The sequence below is a fragment of the Zeus faber genome, assembly GCF_960531495.2.
Source record: "Zeus faber genome assembly, chromosome: 18".
Classification (NCBI taxonomy): Eukaryota; Metazoa; Chordata; class Actinopteri; order Zeiformes; family Zeidae; genus Zeus; species Zeus faber.
In genome coordinates, this window is record NC_137210.1 from 4,788,826 (window position 1) to 4,799,714 (window position 10,889).

At 45.3% G+C, this 10,889-nt stretch overlaps 1 protein-coding gene across 2 annotated transcripts in view; it reads left to right on the top strand.

Moving 5' to 3' along the window:
- The window catches only part of bard1 (BRCA1 associated RING domain 1), a 36,986-nt gene extending 26,097 nt beyond the window's left edge, over nt 1–10,889 (top strand). For both annotated transcript variants that reach the window (XM_080019123.1, XM_080019124.1), the window contains exons 9-11: nt 243–335; nt 8,759–8,856; nt 10,243–10,889. In XM_080019123.1, the coding sequence (XP_079875249.1) occupies nt 243–335; nt 8,759–8,856; nt 10,243–10,578 (527 nt within the window). In that variant the 3' untranslated portion in view covers nt 10,579–10,889. The remainder of the gene's footprint in view (nt 1–242; nt 336–8,758; nt 8,857–10,242) is intronic.

Genomic DNA, 10,889 nt, shown 5'->3' on the forward strand with positions numbered 1-10,889 from the left:
CATGTCATTTATGTTTGCTCATCAAACACCCTGTCTAAGCCAGCCAGGTGATCAGCAGTTGTAGAATTTAGATTGCTTATTAAGTGTGTGTGTGTGTGTGTGTGTGTGTGTGTGTGTGTGTGTGTGTGTGTGTGTGTGTGTGTGTGTGTGTGTGTGTGTGTGTGTGTGTGTGTGTGTGTGTGTGTGTGTGTGTGTGTGTGTGTGTGTGTGCACGCACGCGCACCTGCCTCCCCTCCCTCCAGTGAGCCATGTGGTGGTGCCAGTTGGCCCCATGCCCACCACCCTCTCCAGCCTCCAGGGGGTCCTCGCTGGCTGCTGGGTCCTCACATACAGTTGTGAGTATACGCGGAATCCCCTAGAGGCCTCATCGGTGTTAGTAACATTTTCACATTGTCATCTTCACTTAAAATATAGTGTATTATAAGCATATATGTATTTTGCTTTGAGATGTAAGTTGATTGTATCCCTGTGCATTTTCCAGCCTAGTTAGTACTATTGTTTTTCATTATTCTTTAAAAAAAAATGAAAATGTACAACGTCGTTTCAAGCGGACACATGCCAACCGGGGTCTATGTTTAAGTGATATAAATATAACTAATACAGAAACACTTCAGTAATAGAAACTGGTTCATTGGGGGCAACGGTGCCGGTCATAACCACATTTGCACGTATATAAATTAGGTATTATTCATACAGTTGGTGCAAAATTGGCCCCTTTCTATGCAAATTAGGCTCGTTGTAAAAAATGTCCAATTCACAATAGGACTGTCAAACGATGGTTCGATATTTGAATGCCATTGAAATTGTAAAAAAAATTAATAAAAAAGAATGGATGTTTAAATCTGAAAATCAACATTCAAATTTTTTTTATTATTTTTTGGGGGGAAAAAAATATTTTTTTGAATGTCCACATATTGTACATTCTCTTTGTGTGGGCAAGGGCTTGGTCGTGCACTCTATTATTGCTGAGCAGGTGCAGGGACAGCTTTATGCTCATTAAATTAAAAAAAGGTTAAAAAAAAAACAAACAAACAGGCGCAGTGTTCTGGAAGAGGCTCCGTCCAGACTCTACAGGCTTCCCAGGCTCTATCAGCAGCACACGCCCCGCACAGCGCCCTGGGGCCCAGGACGGAGCACTGGGTCTCACCGGAGGGCAGCCTGGAGGTTTGGTTAAAACGCTTAATTAGGGTTTTTCATGTTTTTTCTTTTTAAAATTTTTCTTCATTCTTTGGGGCCGCTCTATAAAATCTCACAAAATGGGATAAAGGGCGGAGGAGCAAAATAAAAGGACAGAATAGTTTAATTATCCAGGAGAAAGGAGCCGTTCTGGGTCTCTGCTCCCGGGAAGGGGAGGAGGGGGAGGCGGCGGCTGGGGGCCGTGAGCTATAGCCCCGTCAAGATTTTGCACAGCACAAGTGAAGACCCCCAAGTAATTCCTTACAATTTTAAAGTTTCATTAAACACTTTAAATCAAAATAACAACTGTCCTAAAATGATTTTAAGTTTTATATTTATTTAAAACTGATAATTCATTAAACAAGCAAGGGTAGAGCAGTAGCATAGTAAATGCGTGGAGACTCTACATCACACTCTCCTGTCTGTGCCCGTTTCTCCAAATAAATCTAATAAAATCAGTGCGTTTTTATTATTTTAGATGTATTTATTTTACTCCTTTTCCTAATTGAATGAAACCAAAAAAGTGTGTGTCCCGTATCTCAATGACCCCCGCTGACGCACGGATGCATGGATTATTTACTTTGCCACATTGATAATTGTGATCAGACACAAAACAAGGGCAATTTTCCCTCAGTTGCAAAACTTTGTGGCCGTGTTTGCGCTGTCATATCATTAGCACAATGTCTTTTGTGAATGTGATGCTAAGACGATGCAGATAGCGGGCGCAATTGATGTGCACTTCATGGTGCTCTTAGCACCCACAATCCATTCTTTTTGAATTCGCCAAAACAAAACTTCCAAGGTCTCTTGGCCCAACATCATATACAGCCTACAGTCGAGTCGGTGTGAAAGGGATACCGGTTACTTTGCCTCCTCTGCATTCGGAAGCTCTGCTACGCCCAGAAACAAGCATTCGGAGGACAGAGAATTCCCTAAAATATAAAAAGTTGTTGGGGTGTGGATTTAAGGAAGACATTTTTTTTTTTTTCTTTGAGTATCTTTTTGTTTTTCTCTCCCACTTCTTTCTGAAACTGGAATTATTAACTGATAGCCAAACACAAAATATCAATGGCCAGCAGGTTTTGAGTTGCTACATGCTGTCATGTAAAGCCTCTTTACTGACACAAACATGCACATTAAGGTCCTGACACTTAGTATGGTTATATACTGTATATAATTTGCCCTTTTTCAAAATAACACCCTTAGGCATTTGCTAGTTATAGAGCATATGAAAATTATGCAATTCATCCTTAATTTTCCTCTTGGCAAGTGCTTTCCTTACATTTTAAAGATCAAGATTATTATTATTATTATTATTATTATTTTCACTATTTTTATTATTATTATTGTTGGTTTTATTCTTCTTACTATATAATATCACTTTAGTTTCATTGTCACTTGAAACCTCTTTGGAAAATTGAGACTTTCAGGCAACTTCAAGATAAGACAAGGGGAAATTCCCGATAAAGTGTTGTGCCTAATGTCTACTACCCCGCCGCACATACAGCCGCCTTCGCTTGGCACAGCCAAAATAAAGAGGGCGGGAGGTTTAAATAAATAAGTAAATAACAGTATCTTGGAATGGGATGTACGGACTCGAAAAAAGACCCCAACAAAACAAACAAAAAAACAGTGTTGAACCAACCCAGTGAAAGTCTCCGCTCCTTTTTGATCCAGGCCTCCATTGGTGATTAGAAAATGATGTCGCCTTCCTCAGCCTTGAACTCTCTCTGTCTCTCTCTCTCTCTCTCTCTCTCTCTCTCTCTCTCTCTCTCTCTCTCTCTCTCTCTCTCTCTCTCTCTCTCGCAACAACAAGCAGATGTTCAGAGGCAGTCGGCTTCTGGAGAAGTAGAAAGAGACTTACTGTTAACGGAATGTCTGGCGCCTCGGTCTGCCCTTGACTGGTGTATCCATCGCTGACAACTCTTTGCTACGCATGCAAGTGTGTGTGTGTGTGTTGTGTACGGGTTGTTACCAATTCGTCCATGTGCCGCCCCTGTGCCTTTCTCTCGCAGCCAATTAACTGTGTTTGAAGCTCCAAGGTGTGTGTGAGTGTGTGCGCGTGTGTCACTGTGTGTGTGTGCGTGTGTGTGCGTCTGGTTGAGGGTTCTGGAGAAATTGCTTGTCTCAAACACATTTGCCCCCCTTCCCTTTCTATCGTCTCCGCGGCGACTTAATACTTGTGACTTCTGTCTCCCTCTAAATTTTTATATATATATATATATATATATATATATATATATATATATATGAGACAAATAAACTTAGAAACAAAAAACATGTACATGGGAAATTATAAACATAGAAACATTAGACGACATGCATCGCCAAAACAGAATTCATTCAGACCAGGAAATTTGGAACAGCAATTTGGCACGTGGCCACTTCCTGTGATAGCTATGGCAGTAAATGAGGGACAAAAGGAGAGGACTGTCATCAGGAGGGTGTTCAAAGTGTCTGTGTGTGTGTGCGTGTGTGAGAGATAAACAGTATGTCCGCAGGTGAGTACACGGTCTTGTCCCAATTAGTTCTGGTGTATGAGTGCGAATTAGCACCGGAAAAGGCCCCGAAGCCATCCCTGAGTCCCGCAGCCATATACACTGTCCAGGACCACAGGAAACCCCTGAGAACACTGCCCTGCAGCCACAGAAGACCCCCCCACAGAAGACACAACCGCAGGCCCAGAACCCGGGCCACTGGCTCCAGGCACAGACCACATGTCCAGAGCCAGCGCAAGGGCGAGGCCCGCTATACAGCAACCGGCCAGATGCCCCACCCGACCACAAGCCCCGAGCAGCCAGCCATGTAGCAGAGTGCGCTGGGCGCAGGACACCCTGATGTCAGCAGTCAGCCAGATATGTGGGCCCCACCACGGTGCGCAGCCTCCAAAGGGCCCTGGAAAGTACCCAGCGGCGAGTCCTCCAAGCACGTCGGAAGCGACTCACTCGCACCCCACCTGATGTGCAGGGCTTGGTCTGGTGCTGGGTTGTTTGGAGTAAGATTTGTGTGGGCGTGTATGTGTCGCCACAAAAGCTGTACACACAGTGGTATTAAAATTGCAGGATGGGACAGGAACGTGACGGGCAAGATTGCAGCCACATCCCTATCCACATAGCTTGCACCAAGAGGCACCCGACCAGCCACACGTGCCCCAGCGATGAATGCCCCACGCACCGAGAGCGCCAGAGAATAAATAGCCGGGTGGTTGGGTGGCGGTGACTCAGTTAGCACACACACACACACACACACACACACACACACACACACTCATTCATGCACCGATTCATCCACGCACACACGCGCTCACTCATTCATTACCTGACTAGTCAAATCGGGCAGAAGTTTCAGGCCCCTTTACCCCCCCCCCCCCCCCCCCCTTTAGAAAATTTGCTAATGACTGCTCAGGACTTGGCTAACGAAGCAGCACTACGGTCCAGGACAATTAACCCCAGTATCTCCCCTCTCCCCTGTTCAAGTCCAACTGGGTCCCAGCGAATGAAAGCTGTAATTAAGGAAGATGAGTAAATGTAATTGCAGCCCACCGATCTTAGGGGGACTGTGTGTGTGTGTGTGTGTGTGTGTGTGAGTGTGAGTGTGAGTGAGTGAGTGTGACTGTGTGCATGTAATGTGCTTAATTTACTTGCTTTTTATGACTGGGGCAGTGATCAAGATAGCTGTGTTGTGACAGGGCACACGCACCCCTTTGTAACCCAATCAGTTAGTGTCACAGTATCTCGCCGCGACTGCCGGGGAAATTAAACTGCGACAGGGAGGTGAAAGTATACGGCAGCGCTTTGCGGAGGAGCGATGACCCGTGCGCTTTAGCGAGCGGGTCTTTGTTCTGCCCGAGGGGGTGTTTTTATTTTGGTATTATCTGTAATGTTGGAACGTGTATTACCTTTTTCCCATCTTTTTTATTTTCAGCTGAGACATGAGGCAGCATTGAGCGGCGTATCAATACAAAGCTACAATGTGCTGCGATGGATACAATTAATTTGATTTAGTTTTGCATATACAGTATCCCGAAGGGGTCCGGAAGGACGAGTGAGGTTCAGAGTGACACCGAAATGTTTAGGTTGAAACCATAATTGAGGAAATGATCAGCCAACATTTATATATACAGTGCTTCCGGAAAGTATTTACACCCCTTCACATTCCCCACATTTTGTTATATTACAACCTTATTCCAAAAGGGATTCAATTATTATTTTTTTCTCATCAATATACACACAGTACCCCATGATGACAAAGCGAAAAAGGGTTTTTTAGAAATCTTTGAAAATGTATTAAAAATCAAAAACTGAAATATCGCATGTACATACTGTTTGTATTCACACCCTTTGCTATAACACTCAAAACGGAGCTCAGGAGCAACCTGTTTCCACTGATCATCCTTGAGATGTTTCTACAACTGGATTGGAGTCCACCTGTAGTACAGTCAACTGATTGGACATGATTTGGAAAGCCACGCCTCTCTATAAGGTCCCACCGTTGACAGTGCAGGTCAGAGCAGAAACCAAGCCATGAAGTCAAAGGAATTGTCTGTAGACCTCCGAGACAGGATTGTATTGAGGCACAGATCTGGGGAAGGGTACAAAATAAATTTCTGCAGCATTGAAGGTCCCGAAGAGCACAGTGGTCTCCATCATTCGTAAATGGAAGAAGTTTGGAACCACCAGCACTCTTCCTAGTGCTGGCCGCCCAGTCAAACTGAGCAATAGGGGGAGAAGGGCCTTGGTCAGGGAGGTGACCAAGAACCCGATGGTCACTCTGACAGAGCTCCAGCCTTCCTCTGTGGAGATGGGAGAACCTTCCAGAAGGACAACCATCTTAGCAGCACTCCACCAATCAGGCCTTTATGGGAGAGTGGCCAAACGAAAGCCTCTACTCAGTAAAGGCACATGTCAGCCCGCTTGGTGTTTGCCAGAAGGCCCCTAAAGGATTCTCAGACCATGAAAAAGAAGATTCTCTGGTCTGATGAAACCAAGATTGAACTCTTTGGCCTGAATGCCAAGTGTCGCGTCTGGAGGAAACCAGGCACCTCTCATCACCTGGCTAATACCGTCCCGACGGTGAAGCATGGTGGTGGCAGCATCATGCTTTGGGGGTGTTTTACAGCAGCAGGAACTAGGAGACTAGTCAGGATCGATGGAAAGATGAACGGAGCAAAGTACGGAGAGATCCTTGATGAAAACCTGCTCCAGAGCGCTCAGGAAATCAGACTGGGGCGAAGGTTTACCTTCCAACAGGACAACGACCCCAAGCACACAGCCAAGACAACGAAGGAGCGGCTTCAAGTCTGTGAGTGTCCTTGAGTGGCCCAGCCAGAGCCCAGACTTGATCCCGATTGAACATCTCTGGAAAGACTTGAAAATAGCTGTGCAGCGACGCTCCCCATCTAACCTGACAGAGCTTGAGAGGATCTGCGGAGAAGAATCTGAGAAATACCTCGAATACAGGTGTGCTGAGCTTGTAGCATCATTCCAGAGAAGACTGGAGGCTGTAGTCTCTGCCAAAGGTGTTTCAACAAAGTACTGAGTAAAGGGTGTGAATACATATGTACATGTGGTATTTCAGTTTTTTATTTTTAATACATTTGCAAAAATAAAAACTTTTTTGCTTTGTCATTATGGGGTATTGAAAGTAGATTGATGAGGAAAACAATTAATTTAATCCATTTCGGAATAAGGTTGTAACAAAACAAAATGTGGGGAAAGTGTAGGGGTGTGAAAACTTTACAGATGCACTGTATATAAAAATGGGCTAAAGTGTGTGTAGTTCAGAACTTTGTTTGTCAGCTAGACTCAATTTTCAAGGGAGGGTTTCAATAAAATTTGTCCTGAAAGATGATTGTGGAGTCACACCAAATCGAAATACGCTTTAAGCACCCGAGCTACATATGGAATGTTCATGGGACGTCTTCATTATGATCTTCATAATCTGAATCCTCACATTGCTGTACCTCCAGGTGCCTTGTCGATTGATAGATAGATCTACTTTACTGAAAAAGCGTAATCGCTGTAGCCTCGCTGTGCTTCAATGAGCAGCCGCAGAAGCCAGAGGTGGGAAAACTCCAGGCTCAGAAAGTCCTCATGAGCTGCAGCTCTGGGCCCTGCTCATGGGCAAATCCAGATGGTTAGATCAAAAATACTGTGTTGGACCTTTCCATTCTTAACTTGGAAGTCTCGCCTCTGGAGTATCGCCTTAGGTTTGATCAATGTTAATGAGGGCCAGACTTCATACGAGCCAAATCCGTAAGATGGCTGTAGCCGTCGACCATATTCTGTGTAAGATCGACTGTTTTGACGGCAAAAACAAGGGGGCCATAGTCGTAGCCATCAACATTTACCTCCCCGACGCTTGAGATGAGGGCTTATGTTTGGCTTCAGAAATCGCTCAGACCATGAACACGGCAGGTGGCATAGTGGCAACATGGCGTGATGCGACAATGAAGATTAGAAGAATTTTTAGTCAGTTAGTACAGTGTTGTGGACTATTTTTCTTCATAAAAGCTAAGAAGTGGTAGGAAACCCCCTATCGGTGGGATAAAAGACTCCTTCGCATGGGGGTCCTGATGTCGAGGGTTATTTTGTGCCAGTGCCATGCTTGCTGCATGTTATTTACTTGATCCCAAGGCTCTGCCACAAAGAGACACATGCTGGAAGAACTCAAAAATATTTATTTAGTCACTTCAATGAAAACTCTGAAACGTATTTTACAAGTTTAATGATCGAAAGAGTCAAAGTCATCTTCATTTTGAGGTGTATGGTGCAGTGCAAACCAAAGTCATTTCAAATGTTGACGACTTAAAGGAAATTCACTTACAAGGAGAATGGTGGGAATGATTTTTTTTTTTTTTTCATGGTCTATAATAGAAGCATTTATTTAAAAAGGCAGTGCTGCTGTGTGTGTGTGTGTGTGTGTGTGTGTGTGTGTGTGTGTGTGTGTGTGTGTGTGTGTGTGTGTGTGTGTGTGTGTGTGTGTGTGTGTGTGTGTGTGTGTGTGTGTGTGTGTGTGTGTGTGTGAGAGAGTTCAAAAACATTTTATTTCTGTCCTTCTTTTTCAATGTTTCCCCTTGCTTCTCTTTATTATTATTGTTATTTATTTATTTTCTCCAAAAGTTTGATACCGAAAGTTTCTCGTCTCTCTGTGTCTGTCCCTGGAAACAAACCTAAAACAAAACTCTGCCAAACAAAAATGTATTAAAAGTGAAATGGGGGGAACCCAAAAAACTGGCTGTCACACAGCTCTGATCACAGTCGTGCAGATCCACAAGAGAAGTTGAACTCAGGCAGAGCTTGTGATAGTTCTGAGTTGAATCATTAGCTTCATTATGCCGTGGGCATCTCTCTCTCTCTCGCGCTCTCGCTCGCCCGCTCTCTCCCTCTGTCTATCTCTCTCCGTTTCTGTCAACACTCAAAGCGATGCGGCGCTTTAATTCGTCCTACTGAAGCAGATAAATCTGACGCGAGCACTGTCGTCTTGCATCTTCAGCTGTGCCCGTCACGCACGGCCAACTTCGTTTTCCCAGCGCAAATCTTATTAACCCCCTCCCCGCCCATTTTACCTCTCTTTGCGGCAGGGGTGGAGGCGTGCCTGGAGGCGGGCGAGTGGGCGCCCGAGACCGACTATGAGGCGGGCGAAGCCCCTCGGCGCAGCCGCATCAACAGACGCAGCCTGGTAGGTGACTCAAAAGGAAAAGACGCACCTGTGGACGTATTTGCCCTAAATCAGAAGCAAAAAAAGAAAAAGCCCTCTCCTCTGGGGTCCTCGAGAAAACCTTCCTTTTTGCACTGCTTTTGTACTTACCTGTTGGAATGCTGCTCGGCAAACGTGTTCATAGATGCTGTTTGCCGATTAATTTAAGGGGCGACAACTCCTTGAGGCTTGGCGATGAGTATTAATATATACTGGAGGCGAAAAAGCAACACACGCAAGTTCGGGGAGATGAAACAAAAGTGGAGTCAATGAACATGGGAAAAAAAAAAAAAAAAAGGAGACGGAGAGGGAGTGAAACCTCTTGAGGGAACCAATTTGCAAAGAAACGACTGAATCCATTGATGCCGGCAGGAGGAAGTCCTCCAGTGGCTCCACTTCACTGTTGGTTCTTGAAATAGCAACGCTAACTGCTGCGGCGGCATTGCACTAGGGAAGAGCTCCGTCGCGCTCGGAGCTGTCTATTCAGCAAGGTCATTACCAAACATCCCAAGTGCGTGCACGCACACACACACACACACACACACACACACAGACAGACAGGCAAAAGGGCAGGTGATAAATACGCATTTTACAGCGTCTTCCTCCAGCCTACTCGTCTTAAATATAAAAATAAATAAATAAACTCAAAGTGGGAGTGGTTCTGCTGGGTGGATTGTAGGACACGGCCCTTGTCAGCTGAACTGGTGTTCTCTCTTGCGACGCCTCTCCGACTTTACCCACGAGCACAAAACTCCAGTTTAAATTGTTGAGTTGTAAGCGGTGGTGCTTAAGAAATCCAACCAATCGGGATATTTACATGAGGAATTTGAAAGTTCGTTGCTAGGTCAAATAATGCTCGCTTCTCAGACCAGTTCTGTTTACTGATGGTATGTTGTTTTTTTTTTGGGTTTTTTTGTTTTTATAATGCTAAAATATGATTATGGACAACCATAAATTGTTAGTGAAAAGTGAATTTTTGTCATATTTTTTTTAGTAAATGCCATTTTTCATTCGTAACAAAATAGTTTCATTTTTTTTATCGGTCACTGTTCCTTTTCCTTTCCTCTGTTAAGACTTTCAAGCTTTTATCTCCCAGCTTCTGCCGAATGATTACCATCCCTTAAAAAAAAGAAGCAGGACAATAACAGATAAGCGCTGGCAGTCTCCTCTGCCTCCTCAGTTTAACTTTTGTACTTCAGCCCTCTGATGCACCACGCGAGCGCTAATTTGTAATTTGTAAGGGCCTACTCCTTGGGAGAAAAAAAAAAAAAAAAAGAATAAAACCCCTTCCTTGTGCCCCCCATCCTCCACCACCACCTTTATGACATTTGTTTGAATTTTTTATTTATTTGTTTTTATCGATGCCAGCTCCCCCCGCTGTTCGACGGCTGCTTCTTCTTCCTGCTGGGCTCCTTCCGCGCCCCTCCGAGAGACGAGCTGGTCCAGCTGCTCCGGCAGGGCGGCGGGCGGCTCCTGAGCCGGCAGCCCAAGCCCGACAGCGACGTGACGCAGACGCTGAGCGCCGCCGCCTACCACGCCCCGCCGGGCTCCGACCAGGCGCTGTGCACCCAGTACATCCTGTACGACCCGCGGGGGCCCCACAGGCCCCCCGGCGTCCGGCGGGGCAAGGTGTGGTCGGCCCCCTCCACCTGGCTCGTCGACTGCATCGCCGCGTTCCGCCTCCTCCCCGTTCCCGAGCGCTAACCCCGGCTTTGCTCCCTTTGCTTTTTTTTTTTTTTTTTTTTTTTCTTCTCTTGTTTTGCTCTGTCAAGTGCTTTTAAAAAAAAAAAAAAAAAAAAAAAAAAAAATGTCTGCCTCGTGTGTGACGCCGAATGGGAAATCGACTGAGATAAAGAGGAGAGTCTTCAGTGCCGGCTAAGCTTTCCAGATGCAAGCACGTAGCAAATCCTGTGACTAACTGCTGCAGCAAAAAGAGCATTTTATCAACACAGTGCGATATGGAATAAATAAATAAAAATGGTGATGGCTCCCAGACAGCATGCAGTGTAAGCACG